At 45.6% G+C, this 27439-nt stretch overlaps 1 protein-coding gene across 1 annotated transcript in view; it reads left to right on the top strand.

Annotated features, from left to right (window-relative positions):
- EHD4 (EH domain containing 4) overlaps nt 1–27439 on the top strand; it is a 79499-nt gene that overhangs the window by 26509 nt on the left and 25551 nt on the right. The window contains exon 3 of the mRNA XM_034994463.1: nt 2764–2861. Within this exon, the coding sequence (XP_034850354.1) occupies nt 2764–2861 (98 nt within the window). The remainder of the gene's footprint in view (nt 1–2763; nt 2862–27439) is intronic.

The following is a 27439-nucleotide window of genomic DNA, read 5'->3' as shown; positions in this document are numbered from 1 at the left end:
ATGCTCTGTGTTCCTTGCCACACCACCCCCTCCCCCCACCACACTCCTTGACCCCATACCCCATACCGCCCCCCCCACCCCCTACCTCACAGACTTTCTTGCTTTCTTTCCTGGAGTGTGGCCTGGTTTTGCACACACAACCCAACCACCCCCTCTCAGGGTGCCCCTGGAGAGCTCCCTCCTCCTCTCCTCACCATCTGCCCCCGCCCCCACCCCTCCCCTTTCTCCCTCCCCTTTCTCCCTCCTCTTCCCCCTCCTCACTTTTTCTGCAGTTATCCCTGTGGGCCCCTCAGCCTGCCCCCTTGTTTATTGTGTGGTAACGGTCACCACATTCACCATATCTGACGGCATCTTGGCATCTTGTTTCGTGGCTCACAGATTTCACCTGATTTCGCCTCTGCTGTTATGTCAGGAGGCATGGGAGTTGCTGAAAGTTTGTCACTTTGCAGAGAGAGTGGACAGTTTATACGTTTTGGATGCCTCTATTAACTCCACACTAGAATCCAGGGGTTTTGTGTTTGGGAAAAGTTGATATTGAGTGTGAGCTTGTGGTTTTGGAGAAAGGTCAGTCTCTCACAGGAATACTTAGTATAAAATAGTTTCACATATGTGCAATTTTTCAGCATTGTCAAATGTCTCAAGCCATCTAATAAAAAGGATGAGATTATGATAAGAGACTGAATCATTACTGACAAGAAATGTGGTCTACCACAGATGTGCTCAGAACTCTGGTCCTACCTCAGTTCTAGAGCATCAGATGTGGTGGTTTTTTCTCCGTGAACTTACAAAGAATGAATGCTTAGTGATCTCTGTGCACTTCGTTCTCATACATCTGCTCTCCCCATGTTGGGCAGTGGGGTTTATTGAAAGGACTGGAGGGTGCATGAGGGGTGGGAGAAAATTAGAAATGAGGGTTCTCTTAAATTAACCTGACCCTTTATTTTTAGTGTTTTGAGGTTTTTAACTTGATGGGTTGAGTTCAACTCAGTTGACATCAGAAATATTAGGTTGCCGTCTCCAGCCGGCCATGCATTCACGGTGTGACCTCAAGATGTCATAACGATTTTGGGCTTTAACTTTTCCAGCTGCAAAATGATCATAATATCTTTTCCAACACCTCCCCGGGCTGACCTGAAAATATAGGAAAGAATGTGTGGGAAACTTGTCCCGAGCACCTTCAAAGAAAGCTATTTTGAAATGTCAGTAATTGTACCTCTTGCTCAGGACTGCCCACCCCCAGCCGTGGGGCCATGACCCCACCCTGGCCCGGGGGCTGTGCCATCCACGTGTGCACTGTGAAGGCTGGTGTGGCCGCCCTGTCCTGCATTCCCAGCATATTTACTTTCCAGTGATCCCACCAGTTCCACTGAATGGAAGAATTGAGCTTTCACTGAGGGTTTTCCAGCCTTCTGCCCACACAGATACAAAAGTTAGTCATTTACAATATAGGAGAAGGAGAGGCACTCTATAGTTTTTGCCTTAAAACAGACACAGCGGGGTGCCTGGGTGGCTCAATTGGTTAAGTGTCTGCCTTCAGCTCAGGTCATGATCCCAGGGTCCTGGGATTGAGCCCTGAAATCGGGCTCCTTGCTCAGGGGAGAGTCTGCATCTCCCTCTCCCTCTGCCACTCCCCCTGCTTGTGTGCATGTGCTCTCTCTCTTGCTCTCTGTCAAATAAATAAATAAAATCTAAAAAAAAAGACACAGTGCCTACCAGAGATCCACCTTGGGTGGATCTGCTGCCTGGGTGAAAGTATCAAAGTGTTTCCCTCTGCTACTCTAGAGTTACTCTAGAGTAACAGCTAAAAAGGATCTCACCGGTCCCCATCCAAGTGTCTCCATTTACACATAAGGACACAGGCCCAGAGCTGGGAAGCCCTTGTTCAGGGTCCCACAGCAAATTATTGGCAAAGGCTGAGCTGAACCTGAACCCAGTCTGCTGACCTAAAGGCCAAATTTTCCTCCCACGCCACTCCGTGGGGCTGAGGCCGGGGCAACTGACTTCAGGGGGATCAGGATGAGAAGGAAGAAATGGTATTAGGCAAGTGAGGGCCAAGGGAGGAGGCTTGAGATGCTCGGCCAGGACTCTCCCCCACCCCTGCCACTTTGTCCACTCTTAGGGTACCCCTTGGACTCCAAGGCACCTGGAGGATTTGGGGTGTTGCCCACAGGTGCTTGCCCCTTGCTGGGCCTGAAGCCACATGGGCACTGGACTTCCATGGTCACACTAGGGAGTAGGCGGCGCGGCTGGACAGGGAGCTTAGGGTACTCCAGCACAGTGGGGCAGTGACCCCGAAGGAGGCATGGTATGCTCTGGGAGAAGAAGCCCAGGACGCTTGGGCAAGGAGCAGCATGGAGAAGGGGCAGGTGAGGCTGATGGGCTTTGGATCACTCTGACCTGGTTTTAAGGCCTAGCTCTGAGTGATGCTGAGTAAGTTACTTCTCTGATGTTAACGGGAATTTCTTCCTCAAGGGGTTACTCTGAGGAGCAAATGAGATGATGTTTGTAAAATATCTAAGTGTTCCGTAAATATCAGCTAAAATCAAAATTAACGGTTAAGGATCTGGTGGCAGGTAGCAGCAGGTACCTTCCCATACCTGCCCCCTGGTCCAGCGCCTTGTCCCTGTGGCACCAGCGGAGGTGCTGTCAATCCCCTGCAAGTCCCCACTTTAGGGACAGCATCAGTAACCTTGAGAAGCCAAGGAGCTCCTCCGAGCTCGGAGATGTGCAGTTCCTGATCCCACCTTGATCCCTTTTTTCCAGATTCATGTGCTCCCAGCTGCCCAATCAGGTCCTGAAGAGCATCAGCATCATCGACAGTCCCGGCATCCTGTCTGGGGAGAAGCAGCGCATCAGCCGAGGTCAGTGCCCACCCCTGGCCCACCCCTCCTCTGCCACTGCTGAGGCTCACCGTCGTGTCAGCAGAGGATTTCGGTCTCAAGAGGATTCTATTCACCCCCCCAGGATGCCCCCAGCAGCCCTGGATAGCCCAGGGGTCCAGAGGTGGAGGGGCCCCAAGAAACAACCAGGGAGGCATAGATAGCATCAAAGCTTCTGCATTTCAACTGAGAAACTTTCTGGAGTGTTAGCTGTAATCTCTTAGTTCCTCTAAACGCTGCCGTCTACCACTAGTACCCACCCCACGTAATTCTTCTGAGTTTAGGAGGGGACATACGTTTCACTACTAACCATTCCCTTGGATGCATATGACAACAAATAAAGGAGATGAGTAGTCACTGCAAAGGAGAGAAGCCCCGCCCACCACTCTTCCTCCCTCCCCGGTCAGCACGCGTCCCACGCTCATGGCCTCCGTGGCACGCTTCCCATGCATCAGCCTTTGTCGTGGTGCCAGACTGCTCCGTATGCTGGGGATGCAGAAAAAACAGGCCGAGGCTCTGCCCTCGAGGAGCTCACGTTCTCATGGGGAAGACAGACATCGAGCCAGTTATCAAGGGGAAATAGAAAGTGAGAACAGAGATGGAGCATATATCAGGGGAAATAGAAAGTGAGAACAGAGATGGAGCATATATCAGGGTGGAGGGGTGACTGGCCTGGCCTTGCAGTGTTGGGAAAGGCTCCCCAATGGAGGCGACATCTGAGCCAAGACCTAGAGGGTGAGCGGGAATTACCTAAGGGAGGCCGTGCGGTCGGGGAGGAGAGACTGGAAGGTGTTCAGAGATCTGTGGAGCATAGAAAATGCTTGAGAAGTGACGTCTGGGCTTCTTCAGCCTTCAGAAGGCTGAGCCATAACCATTTCTGGGCCTGTCTGTGTGGCTAAACAGATGGGCCTGCTGTCTCCCCTGCCCCCGCTGGAGAAGGGGCCCTCGGGGGTGGCCCAGAGGGCACGGCTTATTCCCAGTGAGGTAGCCTGACCGGGAGGGCACTAGGTCGGATTCCCGTAGTCACAGAGGCAGGTCAGGTTCTCCTGGCCCTGGCCCCTGAAACAAAGGACAGTCCTTTGAGGCTTTGCTGGGAGGGAAAAGATGGAGCAGATGACTTGCTGCTGTCACTTGTCCCAGATAAGTCTTCACAACCCCTTGAACAGCAAGCCAGTAAAACCACGTTTAGAAGTGCCAGGGTTGAGCGGTGATGTGCCTGGGATCACAGCCCCAGGCTCTGGGCAGGCAGTGAACTACCCCAGCACGCATGAAGCAAAAGCTACGTAGGCCGTGGGGACACTCCCAGGAGCTAGAAAGCAAGGTCCACAAGATGGGTAACGAAAGGCTCTTGAGGCTTCTAAGCCCTCCTTTCTCATGGCATTTCGGGAATGCTGACTTTGCAGCCTCCATGGACTCGCGGAGAGCTGGGTCCTGCCTTGCTGTGCCTTTACCCATTCGGTCAGGGACTCTGTGGGCCATTAGGCCACCCTGAGGCCTCCAAGAACATTGCTTATAGAGAAAAACAGCGTAATACTCATAAATATCTGTTAGTTTTACTTTCTGTTGTAAAAGTAACGTTTGTTGTAAAGGAGTCAAGCGATGAGTAGGGATGTACAAAACCTCTCTGTCACAATGAACAATTGTTAATGGTTTGCTCCAGCTCCTTACAGACTTTCTCCTGCGCATGTACAAACATACCATTTTTAACCGAAATGCCATTTCCCAGCACATTTTCTACAACTTGATTTTTCTTGCCGTAATGGTCTATCACAGACAGTATTCCATGCCAGTATAGCCAAATTACTTTATTCCTCTTACAGCTGCTTAATTTCCATCAAAGGGACATAACACCCTTTATTTAACTAATCTGTGGATATAGGGATGGTTAATAATTTTCTACTGTTACAAAGTGTGCTATAGGTAGACGTCGGTTTTGTATCTTTATGCCTCAGAGCCAATAGATTTTTTTTTTTCAGAGCCAGTTTAGGACCACTCATTTGGCCCCATAAAAGTTGCTCTGCAGATAAAATGTTTTATTTTAAGAGGAAAGTAAAGCAACTCCATGTCCCTCAGCTTTTCCAAGCTGTCCGTCTCTTACTGCTACTATCACATGGCCAATTTTAATCGTCCATATTCTTCAGGGCTTCTCCTTTGCTCAGTAATTACGGTTGTCTTTCAGACTGTAGCTCCTTTATAGCATGGCAGACTGCTTCTGGGAGGCTTTGAGGACCAGTTCTTTTTAACTCTTTATAGCAATCTGACTCACATCCTGGTCCAACTTATGATGGCATGCACTTACTCACATCCCGTGCACAGAAATAGTACACATGGTTCCAAGCAGTCGGTGCTCGGCGGCCCCTGCCGCCCTGACAGACAGAGCAGCTGTTGGGCAAGGACCAAGAGCTGCTAAGGATGACGGCACTCTGCACCAGGGCTGGCGTTCCCAAGCTTGAGTACCAGCCTGTGTTTGGGACAGTTGGTGGCTGGAGTCCCTCAGCTCTCAGTTTCAACACGTTAACTCCGAAGAGTCTATACTACTTTAAACCTGCTTCAACTTAAACTGTTGCACACAGTGCTGCATTCCCACTCATCCTCACGCTGCTTCCATCCCTCCGGCCTCATAAATCACGGCACCACCTTCGCCAGTCGCTTATGTCAACATTGGATAAGGGAGGAGATACAAATTGTGACTCCAGGGCGCCTGGGTGGCTCAGTTGGTTAAGCGACTGCCTTCGGCTCAGGTCATGATCCTGGAGTCCCGGGATTGAGTCCTGCATCAGGCTCCCTGCTCAGCAGGGAGTCTGCTTCTCCCTCTGACCCTCCCCCCTCTCATGTGCTCTCTCTCTCATTCCCTCTGTCAAATAAATAAATAAAATCTTTAAAAAAAAAAAAATTGTGACCCCGCAGGACATTTGAAACATCTGCCATTGACTTTATTAGTGGGGCTCTAGCTTCCTTATGGGTGTTCTGTCTCTAAAAGAGGAAAGATAACAGCTGCTGTGCCTTCTACTTATCCCTTGGTGCAGTTGATGGATTAACCCTCAAGAAGCAGAGTCTCATAAGGCAGATCCCTCTTACACATCTAAAGAGTCTCTTTAGGTGTGTATCCATAATAGCAGTATGAGAACAGCCACCATATTGAGCCCTTGCTCCATGTCTATACTGTGCTCATCATTTGGGATTTGCTGTCTATGTTAAACCTGCTGATACTCATGCACTGACAAAAGCTCAGCCCTGGTCAAGTAAACCCCACTTGCCCTCCCTTTCCTGGGAAAGCAGAACCTTCCAATGGATCGTGAGAGCCTTTTCCCCAGTGACTAGGCAGATGGGTGACTGAGCTTGATGTCTGGGGAGTGGACAGGGCAAACACTGTTGACAGGGTGCACTTGTGAAGCATAGGTTCAGAGGATGAGTGCTCTGGACAGTCGCTGAAGGCTGCAGATGCCGTGGGACCCAGTCCACCCTCTAGCTGCAGGACTGTGCGGCCCTGGCTGACAGTGAAAGCATGCTGGACAGGCAGTGCGGCTACAGGAGGAGGTGGGGAGGGTTGGTGACTGCTGAGCCCCCCAGGAAGACTCGCTGACTCCACCACACCCAGAGTTCTCCCCATCAGTAGGGGACAGGGCAAATGGCAGGTGAGATGGTAGAGCGTTGCACTGCCTTGTGGGGGGTCGAATGAGGAAGGAGGGACTTGAACTTGGAGAGCTGGCCTCACGTCATCATTGGCATTCCCCAGGCACCCTTAGGGCACTGCCCAGGTGTCCAGAGCTCTGGGGACCAGATGATCAGTGAGGGTGTAACTCCAGGAAGGAATCCTGATGCCTTAGTGGTGAAAGCAAAAATGGGGACTCTGAACATGGGGTTCAGTAACATATCTCACCTCACCAGTGGCTCCATTTTTCCTGGCTCATTCCTCTCGCTCATGATATCATAAGCCTGGTTCCTTTTTATCCGGTGCTGAGTAGAGGGGGTAAGTGTAATTACAAGGAGGACATAACGTTCACAGTCATGGCTCTTCTCTAGGCCAAAGTCATAGGTGATGGGAAGAAACATTTGACATTTCTACATGATAGTTCATATTCTGTGGTGTCAGGTTTGAGGCAAAACATGGCAGACTCAGGGCGCCTGGGTGGCTCAGTCATTAAGCGTCTGCCTTCGGCTCAGGTCATGATTCCAGGGTCCTGGGATCGAGCCCCGCATTGGGCTCCCTGCTCGGCCGGGAGCCTGCTTCTCCCTCTCCCACTCCTCCTGCTTGTGTTCCCTCTCTCACTGTGTCTCTCTCTGTCAAATAAATAAAATCTAAAAAAAAAAAAAAAAAAAAACTAACAAACATGGCAGACTCACTCTTATGTTAGACGTGACCTTTACCAAACAACAAGTGTTGGCGAGGAGGTAGAGAAAAGTAACCCTCTTGCACTGTTGGTGGGAATGCAAACTGGTGCAGCCACTGTGGAAAATAGTATGGAGGTTCCTCAAAAAGTTAAAAATGAAACTACCCTATGATCCAGTAATTGCACTACTGGGTATCTACCCCAAAAAAATACAAAAACACAAATTCAAAGGGATACATGCAACCCTGTGTTTATAGCAGCATTATGTACAATAGCCAAATTATAGAAGCAGCCCATGTGTCCATCAATTGGTGAATGAATAAAGAAGATGTGGTACACACACACACACACACACACACACACAATGGAATATTACTCAGCCATAAGAAAGAATGAAATCTTGCCATTTGCAACAATATAGATAGAGTTAGAGTGTATTATGCTAAGGGAAATAAATCAGAGAAAGACAGAAACCGTATGATCTCACTCATATGTGGAATTTAAGAAACAAAAAGAACAAGGGACAAAAAGGAGAGAAAGAGACAAACCAAGAAACAGACTCTTAATTATAGAGAACAAACTGATAGTTCCCAGAGGGGAGAGAGTGGGGGTATGGGGGAAACAGGTAATGAGGATAAACAAAAAAGAAAGAAGTGACCTTTACCAATTAGGATGTGCCTTAGCACATCCTTGTGTTCAGCAAAATCTTAACATTACCCCTAGAAGTCAGATCACTGGACCCCTTGTGTCCCTACTCTCTGCTTCAGAGTAAAACAAGAAGGCTTAGGCAACACTGGGGAGAGTGTTACCTAAATCCGTTTGGGAGCTCTATAAATAAAACCGACCAAGGTGATTGATTTTGGAGCAATTTTTAGTGTACTCCATATGGAAACCCATTACCATTCAGATGTTCCTTAGTTTAATTATAGTTAGCAGAAAATCTTTAGGAACAAAGGATTGAGCTTAGTTACTAAACTGTAGCTTTCTTGGCTGACATAAAAAATCTCCATCAAGCCCGGATAAAAATTTCTGATATATTTATAATAATAATTTTATTCTAGTAATAGCTAACTAAAAGTCTGAGGAACATTTCCTGATTCTTTTCTTGTAGCCAATAAAAGAATGTTTGGATTCTTAAGATTTTCTAAATGATCTTCTTGAAAGGTGTGAGTAAGATATGAGTTGGTTCACTCTTAAGAAACATCCTTTGCCCCTGATGACAGCATCCAGGTTTTTGACTTGACGTGATGAGAAAAGAGAGCACATTTACCCAAACATCCTTATTTTCATTCCCACTCTCTTATTATTCTGGCTCCTGGCCTGTTTACTTCCTAAAATATTGTTAATTCATGCTGATCCTAAACATCATCTGGGACTTATTTCTGGACTTGGGCATGAACACAAGTATGTTCCCAACTCCTGGTATGAATCTCTGGGCTCGGGCTCTAATCATAATGCACTGGTCTGACAAGAAGAGCACTGTGAAAAATTCTAATGTGGCAACTGGTCTACTTGTCCATCTATTTAACATATAAGCATGTGGAAGGTGCTGTTTTAGCAGCGGATAATTATTCTTGTGGTTTCCTGAAAGGATGAGGTTTTGTGTTGCCTTCAACAGACTTCACTTTGGTAACAAGAGTAGTACAACTTTTCTCTTTTAGAAATGTTAATAACACTAAAAGAAAAAAACTCTTGGTCTGAATTTTCCAACAGCTGTGCCTATTCCTCCAAGACCAGTACTTGTCAGTTGAAAATTTGAGAGCACCTTCTGATGTTTAAGTCCTTCATTATATAATCCCTTCTCATTTTAAGTCAATGAGTGAAACTGGGAAGATGGAGGGGGGGGGGGCAGAAAATGTCCTGCTAGTAAAAGCAATAAATTATAGTAATGCATGCAACAGAAGGAATCGAAATGTGCTTCAGATAACATGACAATCACATTAGCTTCAGAAACTGATGCATGTTTTAACATTTACATACTGACATCCTTGAGTCCTCTTACTTTTAGCAGCATTAAGGAAAGCCTTCAAGAATAAAAAGGGCATCTGAAGACATGACAGGAAATGTGAACAGGCAATTTCAAGGGTCTGCCAACCCAGCAAAAGCGCCCAAACGTAATATCACAAAAGAGCTGACAGACCTGGGGAAAAGAGGCATGCAGCTCCAACCTGGAATTAATGAAGGTGCAGAAAACATAGAAAAGGTGCAAGCAAACCATAATCAAGGAGACACACCTACTTGAAACATCTTTTGAACTTGAAAGACGAAAGGCCGGAGTTTGAAGGCTGCCCAAGAAAGGAGAGAGAACATTTAGGGGTGTCCCGATAAGACTGACTTCCCCTCTCAGGCTTTGGGACCCACAAGGCCTAGGGAGGAAAACACACACGTACACAAAGAGGAAGGAGTCTTCTCCCTAAGAGACCAAGAAGGCTTGGAGCAAGATGTTAGCCACGTTCAACTGCAGCAAAGACCCTTCTAAGAAGCTTGGGGAGAGCAGAGAGCTGAAGAGACTTAGGAGGCCAGCAGCTCCCTGCTCGGGCAGCGATGGCAGGTGGATCCTGTCCTTAAGGTGGCTGCACAGCCTCGGCTGTGAGTGGGAGCGCAGAACTTCATGAAGACTTTCTGAGAGCAGCCTGCTAATGCCTGCTGAGTACCCCTGGAGCAAGGATGTTCAGGCCTTACTTGGGTAGAAATAATAACTGAATAAACGGGGTGGGTGAGGCAGCATTATTCTTTCCCTCATTCTGTTCACCACTCAATTACAGATATAGCTCAGGACCATCCCAGCTTTTCTGCAGCACCTGAGACTGCAATCCCGTGAGCTCCCTGGACATGCGGCCCCAACTCCCCATCCTGTGGTTGCTGCAGGGTTTCTTGATTTTTTGCTTCATTTCTTGGGGTTTGCAGTTCATGCTCTCTTAGCCCCTCCCCTTGTCTGCTGTGGCTCCTCCCAGCCACATTTGAGGCATTCCCAGGCTTCATCAGCATGCCCTTGGACCTTCACCCTTGAATCCAGATGTTGGGCGAACAGGGCCCAGGGGCAAGCCTTGAGGCATACCAATAGAGACTGACTTCTGGGTTGACAGCATCTCATTAAGGAACAAGTTCCACTGAGATGTACTGAGCCCTTGTGTACCAGGTACCAGGCTAGGAACGGGGAGCATAGAGATGAACAAGGTACCGCCCCTGGCCTGGAGTGGCTACAGCCTAGTGTGGTCACCCAGCCGGTCACTGATGCACCCAATTGTTATGAAAGGAAGGTGTCACCTCAATAGACTTGTTATCCGTTCAACAAACAGTAGGCCACAAAATGGACACGGTCACTGCCCTTACAGAATTCATGTTCTGATGGGAGAGTCAGACAAGAACAGCAGGTAAACAAATGAACAAACGAATAAATCCTTGTAAATAGTGGTGAAGGCCAGGAAGGAAACGGATGAGACACTGAGCACAATGAGAGGGACTGACGTGGAGCTGCCCACTCTCTGGAGGTAGGGAGGCCTGGGGCTGAAAGCCCAGAGGGAACCAGCCTTCAGCGTGGGGTGGGGTGAGGTTTTGCAAGTTTTGACTGACATTGTCTGTTCAGATATTTCCCACCTGATATATAAGGGATATATAAAATAAGAGACGTTCAGCTGTCAGATAATTACAGCTGGATTTCAGTTCCTGAATATTCGTGTTTTCTTTCTCCTCCCACAACCCCTGGGATATTTTCTGTGACCTACCTCAATCAGTCTGTAAACCTGGACTCAAACAAATTGCTTTCCTGAGTCCATCAAGGGATTGAAATCGTGAATGTAGTATAGTGGGAAGCGTGGGCAGTAGCTTTGGACACCCTGGGTTCAGCTCCGCCATGTACCACTCATGTGGCCTCAGGGAAGTTAGGGGTCTGGAAAAGGAGTGTAATAATAATACCTCACGCGCCACATTGTTGTCACTGACTTAACACATAGAAAGCAGAAAACGATGCCCCGCCTAGCACACAGTAAGTGCTCAATACATGTTGGCTGTTATGATTTTCAACATCTCCTTGTATTATTGTTGTTGTTTTTGTGGAAGGCCAAAGAGTTCTCAAAGTCTGATTTTAATCAGCCTTCATATTGGTGTCTTGCTTCTTAAAGTCTTCTGTCTTATAGAGTAAGAGAAATGTTTGTCAAGTTGTCTGAAATATAGTTTGTTGTTCAGGAACTGAATTTTCTATTTTTAGATAAGTGTTCCTGCCTTTTTTCCACATATTTCAGTTATGTCATTGATGATTCGCTTTTAAATTTTGAAATCATATGTCCTGCTAACCATAGAAAAGAGATACCACTCTAATCAATCATCCAGTTTAAAAAATATTTGATAGAATTTTAAAATAACAGACAGATATTGTGTGTGTGTGTGATCTTTTTGATATTCTTTTATTTTAGAAGTGATGGTATAAAAAGTGTGTAATATTAGGGGCATGCTAGAGACTATTCATTCAACACACATTTAGATTGATTATCTACCAGGTGGCAAGCACTGTCCTAGATGCCAGGATTCAAAATGAGTTAGACACGAGCTTTGGCCGGGGTGCTTATACTCAGCTGGGGTGGATAGACCTGCAAACAAGTCAGGTCTATCCTGTGTGTTACAGGAGTTCCGATCAAGAAGTCCAGTGAGTGGGGACTCCACCAGCCCCCAGTGGGGAATGGGAAATAGGTAATCAGTGAAGCTACTAAGAGAAGGGGCTCTTCTTCTCCCCCTCCTTTTTTTTCTCTTTTGGATTTGCGTTCTCTCTCTCTCTCTCTCAACAATTTAGTAGGTTTTTTATGTATTTACAAAATTGTGCAACCATTACCAAAACAAGTTTTAGAACATTTCTATCACCCCAAAAGGAAACTGCACTCATTAGCAATGACTGTCAATTCTTCCCCACCCCCCAGACCCTGGCAACCACTAATCTACTTTCTGTCTCTATGGATTTGCCTATTCTGGACATTTCATATAAATGGAATATGTGGCCTTCTTATCTGGCTTTTTTCACTTAGTATTGTGTGTTCAGCATTCATCCATGTTATAATAGGTATCAGTACTTCTTTCCTTTTTATGGTTGAATAGCATTCCATTGTATGGCTCTGTGACATTTTATTAATTCACCAAGTGATGGACAATTGGGTTTCCACTGTTTTGGCCATTTTGAATAATGATGCTGTGATCATTCATGTACAAGTTCTTGTGAAAACATACATTTTTAGTTCTCTTGGGTATTTACCTAGGAGCAGAATTGCTGGGTCATATGGTAACTCAGTGTTTTGAGGAACTCAGTTTTCCAAAGTGGCTGCATCATTTTACATTCCCACCAGCAGAGTACAAGCATTCCAATTTCTCTACATCCTCATCAACACTGTTGTTTTGATTAGAACCATCCCAGTAGGTATGAAGTGGTATTTCATTGTGATTTCAATTTGCATTTCTCTGATAGCTAATGATGTTGAGCATCTTCTCATGTGCTTTGTTAACCATTTATATATCTTCTTTGAAGAAATGTATATGTAGATATTTTGCCCATTTTTAATTGGATTATTTGTCTTTTTATTGTTGAGTTTTAACATTCTTTATGTATCCTCTATACTAGTCAGATAAATGATTTGCAAATATTTTATCTCATGTCCTGGGTTGTCTTTTCACTGTCTTTACAGTATTGTCTGAAGCACAGAACTTTTTCATTTTATTTTATTTATTTATTTTTTTTTTACAAACCCTTGTGTCGAGGGCTGACTTTCAATAGATAGCAGCGAGGGAGCTGCTCTGCTACGTATGAAACCCCGACCCAGAAGCAGGTCGTCTACGAATGGTTTAGCACCAGGTTCCCCATGAACGTGCGTGAACTTTTTCATTTTAATGAGAGCTAATTTATCTATTTTAATTTTTGTCACTTTGCCTAACCCAAGCACATGAAAATTTAATCCTATATTTTTTTCTGAGAGATTTATAGTTCTAGCACTTGCATTTAGGTCATTGATCCATTTTAAGTTAATTTTTATATATGGTGTGAGGTTGGGGTCCACCTTGATTCTTTCCCATGTGTATATCCAGTTGTCCCAGCATCATTTGTTGAAAAGACAATAATTTCCTCCATTGAATTGTCTTGGCACCCTTGTTGAAAATCAGTTGGCTATAAATATGAAGGTTTATTTCTGCACTCTCAATTCTATTTCATTGATCTATATGTCTGACCTTATGAAGCAGTGCATCTTGATCAGGGTAAACGAGCGAGTTCATCAGCCAGCAGGCTCAGGACCTTATCACATAGGGTGAGGATACAGTGAGGTGATGATATGAAGCTCCTACCACAGCACCTGTCTGGTGCATAGTCAAGGGAAAGATAACCATGGCTGCCCTTACTATTGTTACCCCTTTCCAGCCAGCAGAAAGGGTATGTGCAAGAACAGGGGGAGATGTGTGAGCTGGGGCCCTTTGGAGGAACGTGCATTGTGCGTGTGGCTGGAACATGGGCATGTGGGGGCGGGGGGAGACTGGATTTTGTCCTGAAGGCTGCACAGAATACTGACGAATGCAAGGTAAAGGATGACATGGTAGAGAATTCTGTAGAACAGAACATAAGTCTTCAGGCTCAGATCACGAAGCCATTTTTTATGTTTAGAGCTTGAGCTCAATGCCTGTTTCAGAGCTTTGTTTGAATTTGGCAGCAACAGAAGGGTCCATCCCCAGGGAATGGGGCTGACCACCGATGATTTGTTGGCGGATCCTGTTTTCTGGCAGTGCTAAGGCCAGTTGGGGTGTGAGGTCCTGGACACCACTCGCTCCTTGGGCCTCCCACAGGAAATCCTGGTTCCTTTTTGTTTTGGGGAAGTTTGCTGACAGACGCATTCATGGCTCCTTTTCTGCCACTGCCACAGGAAATTCCACACCACAAATGTTGCTGCTCCTGTCCCTGATGTGAGCCTGTCATCACTGTGACTCAGAAGGGCATTCGCCAAGCCCTGGAAGCTCTTTTTAGTTTTTGTCAATATTTTAAATGCATACTTGATCATGAGGAATGACTGCTTCTACCCAAACTTCAAAACTTACCTAGGCTTTTAAATGAAAAACAATTTTTTTTTAGTAGAGAGAAGATCCCTTATCTTACTATCCTCTGTGGAGCAGCTCATGATTATCAAACATTTCATAGACATTGGATTACAGAGATTAGTCAGAGAAAATGTTTGCTCCTTACTCTTGAGTAATAATAATAATAATAATGGCTAATACTTCCACAGCACATTGTAAATTGCTTTTCATATATTATTAACTCATTTGCTCCTCACAAGAGCTCTATGAGGTAGGAACTATTACCACATTTCATAGGAGAGAAGACTGAGGCACAAAGAGGTTAAGTAACTTGCCCACAGTCCTCTAGAAGTGTGGTAGCTAGTCTCAAAAAAAATGCCTTCTCCTCCTCCCACCACCCCCACCACCATGAACAGTGCTCCCAATATTCATGCCCTGGTGCAGTCTCCTCCCCTTGAATCTAGGGTGGCCTTCTGACTCACTTTTTGATGAGTAGAATTCAGCAGGAGTGATGCTTCATGACTTCCCAAGTCTAAATCATAAGAAGCCCTGAAGGTTCCAGCTGGATCTATGGGCAGCCAACTGACATCTAAAAAGTCCAACTACCCAGAGACCAATATACTGTGAGGGAAGCCCAGGCTAGTCACATGGAGAGGCCAGCAGGCTCAGGCAGCCTCTAGCCTAGCTGAGGTGAGTGAAAAAGCCATCAAGGACAACCAGCTAAGCTGAGCCCTCAGATGGTTCCAGCCCCAACTACCATCTGACTGTCACCTCATGACACTCCCCAATGGAGAACCACCCAGCCGAGCCCAGTCAACCCTCAGACCGGAGAAAATAGTAAGTTATTATTTAAGCCACTGAGTTTTAAGGTGACTGATAACCAAAGCAGCTAGTAAGTGGCTGAGTGGGATTCAAACCACACAGCCTGGTTCCAGAATGCGTGCTATTAACCGCAAGAGACAAGGACACAAACCAGGGAAATATATCTCTCTCTCTTACTGTCACACACACAGGGGGCAGCTGGGGAGGGGTACCAGGTGGGGCAAGTTTCCATGTATTTGTTGCTTTTCCCCTACAAACACCAAACCTTCTGTTTTTTACCTTCAGCAAATTGTTGATGGTGTCTTTGGGAAAGACCCACACACACGGCCCTGCATTCTCATTGAAAGGATAGTAGAAAGGGGAAGAGGTTTTCTTCTATTGAATATCTGCCATGCACCAAACTCTGCTAGGTTCCTCCTGATCCATTTCTTATGTTTCAGGTATCAGGCGCTTTACTTTTAACAGAACAGGATAGACCCTGTCGCGCCTTCCTGGAGTATACACCAGGGAGGGAGACAGAAGAGCAGAAATACAAAACAAATGCAAGTTGAAACAAAGACTTGAAGAAAGTAATTGCTGAGTCCCACAGCAGGGTGGTCTTACTTTAGATGGGGAGTCAGGGGAGGGGTCTCTGAGGAGGTGACATTTAGGTGAAGACCCAAAGAATAAAAGGACTAGCCTGGCAGGGCATTGGAGGAAGGACATCTCGTAGGCCAAGGCCAAGGGAAGTTAAGCCCTGGCAGGTCCAGGGAAGGCTAGAGGCTGGTGATTAGCTGGGAAGTGGTGGGCAGTGAGGTTGGGAGGGCTTGCTGGGGAGAGCTGTTGGCCTTAGGGAAGTGCATGGATTTTCTTCTGGGAGGAATAGGAAGCCATTGAAGGATTATCTTTTTTAACGTTCTCTTGATTACCCAGAATTATGACTATGAGCATCCGGGAGTGTCGCACTGAACAGTAACAGAACCAGCCCTGGGTCTGCCACTTGGCTTGTGTGGGTTTGGCTGATTGGTTGGTTTTCTTTTCCCTGATTATCGCTGTCATTTCTTCCTCTGTGGGACCTGTTCACAGGTCACCCTGTCTCACCCCACTTCTGCCCTGGAGTTGATGGGTCTGTGAATGAGGCCAAGAAGCTCTACTGCTATGATTCTCAGGCCCCAGGGAACTTGTTAACAGGCTACTTCCTGACCTCAGCACAAACAACATGGGGAGTGTGGGGTGGGGTCCAGAAAGCAGCCTGTCCAGGGTGTTGCTGCACACGGATCCCCACTTGGAGGAATCTGGGGTGGTTCTGAGTCTGCCTTCTGAGCCTGCCCTTTCTTGTGCACTCTGCGCCCCCCGCCCCTGGAGTCAAGTGAAAGAAGAGAGGATTACAAACCTGGGAAAACTACCAAAATGGACTTGAGCTGTGCCCCACATCCCTGTCTTGCCAGCATGAATGCTGCCCTCTTGGAGGATGTAAGTTGAGGGAGGGGGTGTCTTTGGGTGGGGCAGGAGCCCTGGGCTGTGCTCTGTGACTAGCCACCATCCTCCCCGGTGAGGGCTTTGAAAGGAAGCGGAGCTCACTACCCCACAGTGGTCCCTGGGTGACCCGGTGACCGTGGTTGCATTAGCTCGTGGGCATCTGACAGGGAGTCCTGGCCTGACACTGCTCTCCTCTGCCTGGGTCTTCACTCCATGGAGGAGCACCCCCCAACGTTTCTATACTTCTTTGGAAGTTAGGAGTTTTAGGAACCTCTAAAAAAGAAAGAAGAGATTTTTTTAAAAGATGTCTCGTTTACATTTTCAGATGTTTAATAAGTTCACTGCTATAATGAGGACGTTCTTGTTATATAACCTCCATCCCAACTGTTAGGTGTGGCAAAAGCCCTCTCCCCCCAGTCACTGTGCACCAGTGGGGGACCTCCCCAGACTGGAGGGTGGGAGTGAGAGATTGTAAATGCAGGATTCTAGATGGAAGTGGAGCAGTATAGTGCCGAGCAACACTGACCTGAGACATTTTTCCATTTCTCTGGTGCTTCCCCTTACCAGCGGGGTGACCTGGGTAAGCTACTCCAGCTCTGGGAGCCTCAGTCTCCTCCTCTATAAAATGGGAAGAAAAGTACTTTCCTCACAGAGTTAGACCTTGTGAGGGTCTGAATGATAGGTGTGAATGCTTAAGTGCCCCAGAGACATGAGTAATGAAGCATGCATAGAGTGAGAGGACCCAGAGTATGGCCAGAAGTCGGGCCTCACACACCGGCATCTGGAGCCGGCAGACGTGGACACATGCTGAAAATAGCAGCGCTTTCAAGGCATCTTTGCTTTCCATGGAAGATGAGAAATATCCTGGGACTTAGACCGACAAGGACCTTGCTATTCCAGGAACTCAAAAAAGGAGAGGGGAGGATAAAGGAAATAGATGGATTTGACAATAGGTGTGTGGAAAGAATGCTTGGAGAATGCAGCACAGGAAGGGAGCTGGGCGAACCTGCCAAAGACAATGACCCGGAGGAGGTGTTCTCTTGTGGCCTAGGGCCCCGGCTCTCGTCATGTTTCCACTTCTTTTTGCCATAATCTTCTTTCTGGTATCTGGGGATATTTCTCACATGTGCCATGACACAGTTTCCTTTAGAAACCTCTTCTTCGCCTGGATTATGTCAGTCTCTTTCTCAAAACCACTCCTGCTTGAATCCAAATCACAGGACAAAGCACAAATCAGACCATTACTCAGCATTTCACGTTTCATTTTGCACAAGTGTGTGTACATACTTGAGATGAAAAGCTTACATTACAGAAAGTTAGATGGTGAAGAGTGTCCCAACCACACCCCCAGTTCCTCTCCCAGAGCAAACCCTGTCTGCAGTGTCTCCCAGAGCGGGAGGGTCCCGCACACTGCTCTGCACTGAGAGTTTTCCACTTAGCAGTCAATCTTGCAGCAGGTCCTTGTCAGGACTTTTAGAGTGTTCCATCATATAGATGTGCCCAAATTAACAGCTGATATCCTTTTGATGGATGGCATCCAAACTGTGCTACAGAATATAGTTTTGCACATAGTGCAAGTATATACGGTTTACATAGTAGTGTGCAAGTGGAACTCTAAGATAGAAAACAAATGAGCAAAGAAACAAAAAATCAAACAGACTGAGGGTCTGGTTGCCAGAGGGAAAGTGGTTGGGGAATGGGTGAAATTGATAAGAAGTAAAAGGTACAAGCTTCCAGTTATAAAATAAATAAGTCACAGAGGTAAAAAGTACAGCATAGAGAATGTAGTCAATAATGTTATAATAACGTTGTATGATAACTGCACTTATTGGGGTGAGCATTGGATAATGTATTGAATCGTCAAATCACTATATTCACACCTGAAACTAATATAACATTGCATGTCAATTATACTTCAGTTAAAATAAAAAAAGATGCACTTAGTAGTGAAATTACTGAGTCAAATGGAATTGTGGTCTTTTTACGGAGTTAGCCGACGCCAAAATGCCTTTTCTAGAAGATGTACCTACTCTTCTAGAACAATACATCCTCCCCAACTCAGGGCATTACTGATTTTTTTCCCCCTTATCTTCACTTTATCTTTGATAGGTGAATGGCGTCTCATTATAATTCTAATTTTCATTTTTATTATTAGGGTGGTTGAGCACCATTGCCTATTTACAAATATTTCAAAGTATTTCCTTTCTGGAGGTATTTGACCATTTTGAAATACTGTTGGTAACTACGTGAACTTTTATTAACTAAAATAATTTAGTCATTTTTTTTTAAGATTTTATTTGACAGAGCGCACAAGCAGGGGGAGCGGCAGGCAGAGGGAGAAGCAGGCTCCCCGCTGACCAGGAAGCCCAATGTGGGGCTCGATCCCAGGACCCTGGGACCATGACCTGAGTCAAAGCCAGATGCTTAACCAACTGAGCCACCCAGGCGCCCCAATTGAGTCATTTTTTAAATAAAGAACCCAATGTGGATTCACATGGTCCCCACTGACTTGATCTATCTTTCCATCGGTGCCATAAACCCAGAAATAACTAATAGTTTGGCTTTAGGAGCGGGTTAGCCAATAACTTAATGGCTGGCACTGGTCTTCATGACTGGCTCTTGTCCAAATGCTCACAGAACACTCACGCAACACTGGGATTGTTTAAAAGGAGGAACAGGGCAGGGCAGGGTATTGAGGGTCGGAAGTTGCTTGCAAGCGGTTTGTTGATCCCAAAGTTGTCACCTTCTTGGTTTAACATTTCTCTTGAGAAAAGTGTAGCTTGAAGAAATATTGTCTTTTTGCCCTTCTGAACCACAAAATGACAAGATGTATTGTCAAGGTAGAAGCCTTGTTTGTAAATATTTAGCCTTCTCACGCTTGGGTGGAGACTGTGTCTCATTGGCCTTTTGCCTCAAGAAAATCCAATACAAGTACAAACTGACTGTCTGATTTATAGATGTATTGTGAGAGGCTTTCTTGCTTTAGGTACACAACGCCCACTTGAAAATGAGGAATGGGCAATCTCTAGGTGTATGACACTTGATTCCTGGATTCACTTACTTCTATTCTTAGAAGGGTGGATCTGATGATCTCTTAAGCATTCTTGAATGCCTCAAATTCTGTGACTTTTCCTCTGGTAATTTCAGCACAGAGGTGTTGGCAGTTGGGTGACAAATTATACTTCAGAGCAACTAAAGACCCTTGTGGAAACATGCAAGGACCTTCCAGTCAGCCCTGTGTGCCATAGTACATGAGTCCAGTGGTACAAAGAGAGTAAAATGAAACTTGTTACTTGATAATTTTTTCCCTTAGTCATTGAGTATTCCTGTAGCCAGCTGAGCGGTTTTATGTTCTTATGCTGGTACTATAACTAACCAATATCTAGTATAGTTAATTTAAGATCTGGAAAGAAAAAATTTTTATTGATCATCTAACCCATCTGATTTATGTAGAAACTGAGGCCCAGCGAAGCGAAATGGCTGAACCAGGCTCCAGAACTTGGGGGATTTTCTTGGTAAATTTTCACCAACCTCTCTCTCTGGCAAAGAGACTAAAATGCCACACAGTGTTGCTGTCTCCTTCCGGGGCCCAGTGCTCTTTAAATGTACTTGCTTCTTAACCTCATTTTTAGTCTGAGATGGAAAACGAGATATGAAACCCAATTTCCCCCTTTGACGTGGTCACCTGACCAGAGGCCATGGCGTTCATCAGGCTAAATATTCAAATGAAGCCTTTCTCTGTTCCCCACCTGGGTGCGGGATGGTGTGATCCCATGATGTGAGCGGCCTTGGGGGTCACATGGCCCCCATCTGCCCCATTGTTATTTTTACAGCAGCCCCAGAGGAAAGAGAGAGGCTGTGAGGTTGGCTTGTTTATTTTAGGAGGAAACAGGCACCGATAAATTCGTTCAGAGAGTTTTGAACTAAATTCCAAAGGAAGAAGGAGTTGGGAGTAGAAATAGGGGATAAACAACACCAAGCCCCTCCAAGGACAGATTTGGTCCTTGGTTTTATTTCAACTGTGGTATGTTCAGTGGCCAAACCCCCTTCAGGCCAGGCACAGTCAGACAGGGAGCTCTGCAACCACAGGGATTTTCTTGTAGCCAATTACACTCTCCAAGAGGGGGCCACCACCAACTGAACACTTTGAGGTGAACACACCCTGAACCCCTCCACGGTGTGCGCCCATAGGGAGGCCCCTGTTCCTCTTCCCTGGCAGTCTTGGATCTCCAGGACAGGGTTTAGGATCAGCCCCTCCCCCACACCCAGCGGGAGCCTGGAACCCTTCCCCCACCCCACTGCTGCCCCCGCCTCCGCTTACCCCCACCGCACCCCACCTGTGCATCTGATCAGCTTGGGGTGAGGGGAAGCAGAGAGGGCAGCAGGAGCAGAGTGTCTGTGGCTCATCTCCCCACCAGCTTGTTCCCACTGCTCTGGCAAGTACAGCCGATCCAGGGCCGACTCTTCCCCCAGAGGTTACCTGTAACTAACTGCAAAGACAGTACTTCACCCTCAGGGTTTCTTGAGATAGTGATAGGCTGGAAAATGCTAGAAATCCAGACCCTTGCTAAACACCATTATAGAAGAAAAGGAAAGCCTTCCTCAGTGATATTGTTAGCCCAGTCACATAGGGACCAATAATCTTTACAATATGCTTATTCTTTTCTTATTACAAAAAGAGTATATATTTATTGTAGGATACTTATAAAACTACTTTACTTTTAAAAAGATCAAAAAGAAAAAAGTAAAAATCACCTCGAATGCCACCATCCTGGCATACCTGTGGTGCCCTGCAGTGGATAAAAGCACAAGCTCTGGGATGCAAGTCCCTGGGTGTGAATCCTGGCTCTCCTAGGAAATAGCTGTGTGATCTTGGGTAAGTTATTTAACCTCTCTGAGTCTCTGTATCCTCACCTAGAAAATAGGGATAATGATAGCCCCTGTCTCATGGGGTTGTTGTGAGGATTAGGAGAGATTATGTTGGTAGAAAGTGCAGGAATGTTGAGAGAGCTCAGTAAATATTTGCTGCCATCGTTTATTTTGAGCTATCATTCTGTACCCAACCCCAATCACATTTTCAGAAACAGCCTTTTCCAGTTGCAAAGTAAACCCAGCCTGAAAACAATACAAGGACTCCTCGCACATGTTTAACTGAAGTGGCTGCTATTGTTAACCGAAGTGACTATTTTTGAAAATGTATATTTAATACCTGAGCAATCCCAGATATTTGATGTTTATTTTGAGGTTATTTGTACTTCCTATAATTAGTAACAGCTCTTTTTTTAGAAACTCACAGCACTGTTTAAGCCTTGCCCTCTAACTTGCTAAAAATCAGTTATGCGTCTTGTTCACTTCAGTTCATTAATCAAATTTATTTTATTGTTTTAGATTTTATTTATGTACATTGATGTGTACATATGTATTGTAGTAAGAACACTTAAAATGCTGTCCACCCTCTTAAATTTTTAAGTGCACAGTACATTATTGTTAATTATACGCATAGTGTCATACAGCAGAACTTACTCTTCTTGCTTAACTGAAACTTTGTGCCTGTTGCTTAGTAATTTCCCATCCCCCTCCTGCCCCCCCCTCCCCCTGGCAACCACCATTCCACTCTACGATTATGGGAGTTTGAGTATTTTAGATTTCCTTGTATAAACGGAATCATGTAGTATATTTCTTTCTATGAGTGACTTATCTCACTTAGTGTAATGTCCTCCAGGTCCATCCATGTTACAGAATTTCCTTTTTTAAGGCTGCATCATATTCTATTGGATGGCTAAACCACATTTGTGTTAGCCATTAGTCTGCCAAAGACATTAAGGTTGTTTCCCTATCTCGGCTATTGTGAATAACGCTGCAATAAACATGGGAGTGCTAATAATTCTTTGAGATGCTGATTTAAATTCTTTTCAATTTAATTCTTCTGAATTAATCTCAGAAGTGGGATTGCTGGATCATATGGTAGTTCTATTTTTAATTTTTTGAGGAATAACCCAAATTTATTGGACACCTACTCTGTTTAATAGTAGGTACTGAGTACTGGGTATACAGTGAGAGATCGAGTCTCTGCCCTCATAGAGTTTCTGTCTTATTATCACCAAATAAATATATCACCGGAAAGTATAAGTGTTACTAAAGAAAAGTCATTGGTGCTATAAGAATACATCACAGGGAACCTGATTCAGACAGTACAAAGTGTTCTGTGGTGCGCTTTTGGGTTCTAAGCATGATTAAGACTTGGCCCCTGCTCTCGGGCTGCTTATAGTTTAGTGGATGAGCTGTGGCAGAGCACAGACCCTCTTGGGAGGAAATGGGGAAGGTGGGTCTGTTCTACTCAGGTGGGGGAAGGCCTCCTAGAGGGAAGTGACCCAGAGGAGAGGGAAGCTGGAGATGAAGAGAGAGCAGGGCATCCTAGGCTGAAGGAAGTCTGGGCAAAGGTGCAGAGGCAGGAGACTGCAGGAGGCAGTCATATGGGGTGGGGAGTGTGCGGCTTAGTAAGAGACCCTGAGACAAGGCTAGAGGGGGAAGGTGGGAGCTAGTCATGGAGAATTTGCAAACATCTCTTCTAAAAGTAATCAGGGCACTCAATGTTTTGGGGATTATCTCCAAATTCTGAGAAGGGGTGGGGACATTTGAGAGCTGGATTGGAGAGGAAGGAGCCTTGGGACAAGAAGTACAGTTTAGAGGTGCTCCCAGCACACTCTTGGTGTCTTTCTGGACGGTCTGCACTGGACAGTCACCTAGGTGCTGGAGGGACACAAAGATGGACACGATGCCGAAGGGACCTCCAGGAGAGAGGCCGGGGTTACCCAGACAAATAAGCACAGTCAGTAAGAGCTGTGGTGGGGTTTTGAGTGGCCTGGCATGAAACGGGAGCTGGGGGCTGTAGAAGGGGCAGGTCTGTGACCCGCCAGAGAGGACAGGTCTGAGCTGAGTCTTGGACCATGTCCAACTGGGCAAGTGGCTTCATCCACCCCAAGAATGGGGCCAGGGGCATGGGCAGGGAGAACCCGGCCTCCATTCTGGCTGGTACTCCATTGTCTTGTATCCTTTTATTGACACACAGCTTGTTTAAAACTCACGTAATTAGCAACTTGGCTCTGGGAAGAAATTTAAGCATTTTGTTTTCTGTTCTATTAAAAACAGACTGCCAAATTAGTTTTCTCAAGGCCCCCACCCTATATTTACCTGAGCCAGGGGGCAACAATCTCAGATGTCATTTCCTGGTGGGTCCCTTTGGATGGAGACCACAGCTTCCACGGGGGCTGTGATGGAAGCCCCTGATTGGGTGGAAGGGGCCCCTTCCTTCCTGCCCCCTCCCTTTGTTCCCAGAACGTGGAGCCAGGATGCCAAGCTGGGATCTTCCACAGGACAAATTTTCTTTCTCAGCTCCCAAAGCTATAGAGCTTGTGGGTCCTTTTGCGAAGATAGAAACTACATTTTTAACCAACTGGGCTGATGACATCTCTGTTTTGTTCTAGACTAATAAAAGTTCCATTAGATCTAATAGAACTGAGATGTCTATAATTGAATGAATAAATTTTAAAAATACATTGAGCACCATGGGGACAAGTGTGTTATGATGTGGATTCCTGTGCCTTCCATACATACTCATTAATACAAGCATACATGCACTACCCCACATCATGCATGTGCACACATACACCCAGGTGTGTATGTACCCTAGGCTCTGTTGCATTCACCCTAGCTAGAACGGATTCTCAAACTCAGAGCATTCTCATCCCTGATCATCACTGTGGGAGACTCACTTATCACCTTGGCTAGAAGGTAGAACACTTGTGAAATTACACAACTCTCAAAGTTCCAGTGGATGAGCCAAATTTTACATTAACCTTTTTGGGGAAGGCTGATTTCGACTAAAGCCTAGGGCTCCTGCTTTAGCTACATTCAACTCTTTACCCAGCCAAATGCGCTACATATTCCCCTTGATGAACAGATTTCAACTTCCTGGTCCATCCAGCAGTTTGTGGAGATTTGTATCTTCAAACAAGTTTAGCAGCCTTGAGTTCGTTCTTTCTTCATTTCCTTTTCTTTCTAATTTTTTTTTTAAATTTTTTAAAGTCATTCTTATTGAAGTAGAACATAATAATGCACTCATTTTAATTGTCCAGTTTGGTGAGTTTTGACCAGTGCACCCACCGCCATCATCAAGAAATAGAACCTTTCCGTCCCCCCGAGAAGTTCCTTCTTTGTCCGTGCCACTTTGCAGTCAGTCCCAGCCCCACCCTCAGCCAGAGGCAACCACTGGCCTGCTCCTGGTCCCTGTAGCTTGGTTTCACCTGCTCTAGAATTTCACATAAATGGAATCCTACGGTGCGTACTCTTTAGCGTCTGGCTTCTCTCACTCGGCTTGGTGTTCCCAAGATGGCCCCGCGTGGGCTGCGCACGTCAGTAGCTCATTCCTCTTATTGCTGAGCACTCATCCACTGGTACAGTTTATCCATTCACCTGTTGAGGGACATTTGGAATGTTTCCAGTTTGGGGTTAGTATGGATAAAGCTAGCAGCCTTTGTTTTATAGAAGTATGTCCCTCAGCAAGTATTCCAAGCACATCCTAGGCATTTGATAATTATTAATTAATCCATTTTGACTTTTGTGTTTGAAATGTATTGTTACATTTCTAAATGTTGAGTGTACCTCTAAATTCCAGAGAGAGGCGTTCCAAAAGCTTGTGTAAAGCCAGTTCTGGGAATTTTGAACACAGTTTTCCACAGAAAACACTCAGTCCTTCAGGAAGCGTGTACTAAGGCCTGCCCTTGGTGACCACTATCTTGGTGCTGTAAGGAGCAGGGTAGAAAGGGCCCCTACCCTTGGGTGTTCACGGCCCAGTGGGGGACACAGCTGTGACCTCAGATGGTACAGGTCTCTGGGGAGCTATTAGATCCCAGTGGAAGCCCAGGAGCAGGAGGTGACTTTTCAGAGGCAGAGTCTGTGGTATTTCCTCTCAGAAGTGGGCAGCAGGTGGAATGGGCTGTTAGAACTACAGAGCGTGTCTGGACCAAAAACAGGCAACTCCAAATGTAATGACACTGTGTAGGCTGTAGGCCAAACAGAATAGCAGCCGAGGGCCACATTCAGTCTCGGGGCCACTGGTTTCCACTTTAAATTGTAGGTCTGTCACAGACCCAGTTAGCACAATGTGACTGAACTCAAGCTGGTAAGAGAGACCTGACCACCCTCTGTAACTGAATCTTTGGGAAAATTCATTACTCTCCTCCCACTGGGTACAATGTATGCCCTGGTTATCCCAGCCAGTATGGCTATGCACAGGACTTTTATAAGCCAGGAAGTATCTGTGATTAGAATCATAGCTTTATTTGAGGAGCAACCCAGGGTCTTTAGGACCAACTGGTAGAGCTTCACGCTTTGAGGGTCCACCAGCTCTATTTATAAAATATGGGCGGTTCTCTGCTAAGTCGTATCTTCTGTTAGCTATCTTCTGAGCACCGGTTGTTTCACTTGGCTCAAGCATCCTAGCGCTGTCACCTTTACCCTAATTGTGTTTTCTCCGTGGCTGCAGACTATACTTGGCCCCAGCCAGGCATCCTTCAACATTTACTGCACTCGCACCATGCACCCGTTGCAAAGGTTTTTTAAATAACCAGTAGATAACATTTTGGAGAGCTTTCCAGATGTCAGGATGATTCAAATGTTTCTCATCTGTTAATTCCACAGCCCCATGAGGTATGTGGATGCTATTATTAGCCTCGTTTTGTTTATTTTTTTTTTTTTTAAGATTTTATTTATTTACTTGAGAGAGAGAGAGCATGAGATGGGGGAGGGTCAGAGGGAGAAGCAGACTCCCCGCCAAGCAAGGAGCCCGATGTGGAACTCGATCCCAGGACTCCAGGGTCATGACCTGAGCCAAAGGCAGTTGCTTAACCAACTGAGCCACCCAGGCGCCCAGCCCCATTTTACAAATGAGGAAATGAGGCACAAAGAGGTTAAGTAACTTGCCCCAGCTCACAAAACTAGTAAGTGATGGAGCCAGGATTAGACCTGAGGCAGCCTGAGTCCAAAGCTTATACTCTTTTTCTTTTTTTTCCCCAGCTTTACTGAGGCATAATTGACAAATAAAATTTGTGTATATTGAAGGTGTACAACATGATTTAATGTACATATACAGTGACATGATTACTACAATTAAGCTAATTAACACATCCATCACCTTACCTAGTTACCACCTTGTTTCTAATCGTATGTAATTTGTATTAACTTTACACGGTATAAAAATAATGTATTTGCAAAAACAGTAATGTTGATGAAAACATTAATAGTACCCACCCCCAGACTTATGAAGATTAAATAAATTAATGTCTGTACACTGAATAGAACAATGCCTCAGTAAGTATATTATTACCATTAGCCATTATTATTATTGTCTGTAACTTTCCAGTTTTGATCACCCTTATACTTACTGTTAAAGCAGAATTATTCATGGCCCTCTTTACAAGTTGATCATAGAGTTCCCTATCATTAATAATGTACACTATCTTAAATAACTTGTACTCACAAGTTCAGTGAACAAAACCACTGATTATATGAGTTTATGAGTAATGATCTGATAGTAGAAGATCATGTGTATAAGCACATAGTATTCTCTCAGAAATTCTTGAATGAGGAAATTCATCTATGCTACCATCAATAAATTTCACTGCAATTGTCTATTTTGTTCTTTCTCCATTTTTTAATAGCACCTAGATCTTGGGCGCCTGGGTGGCTCAGTTGGTTAAGCGACTGCCTTCGGCTCAGGTCATGATCCTGGAGTCCCGGGATCGAGTCTCACATCGGGCTCCCTGCTCAGCGGGGAGTCTGCTTCTCCCTCTGACCCTCCTCCCTCTCATGCTCTCTGTTTCTCATTCTCTCTCTCAAATAAATAAATAAAAT

Source organism: Mirounga leonina, unplaced genomic scaffold, assembly GCF_011800145.1.
Source record: "Mirounga leonina isolate KUSES-001 unplaced genomic scaffold, KU_Mleo_1.0 Mir_91, whole genome shotgun sequence".
In the NCBI taxonomy this organism is placed as follows: domain Eukaryota; kingdom Metazoa; phylum Chordata; class Mammalia; order Carnivora; family Phocidae; genus Mirounga; species Mirounga leonina.
The sequence above is the reverse complement of the archived record's forward strand: the minus strand, read 5'-3'. Positions and strand labels throughout refer to the sequence as shown.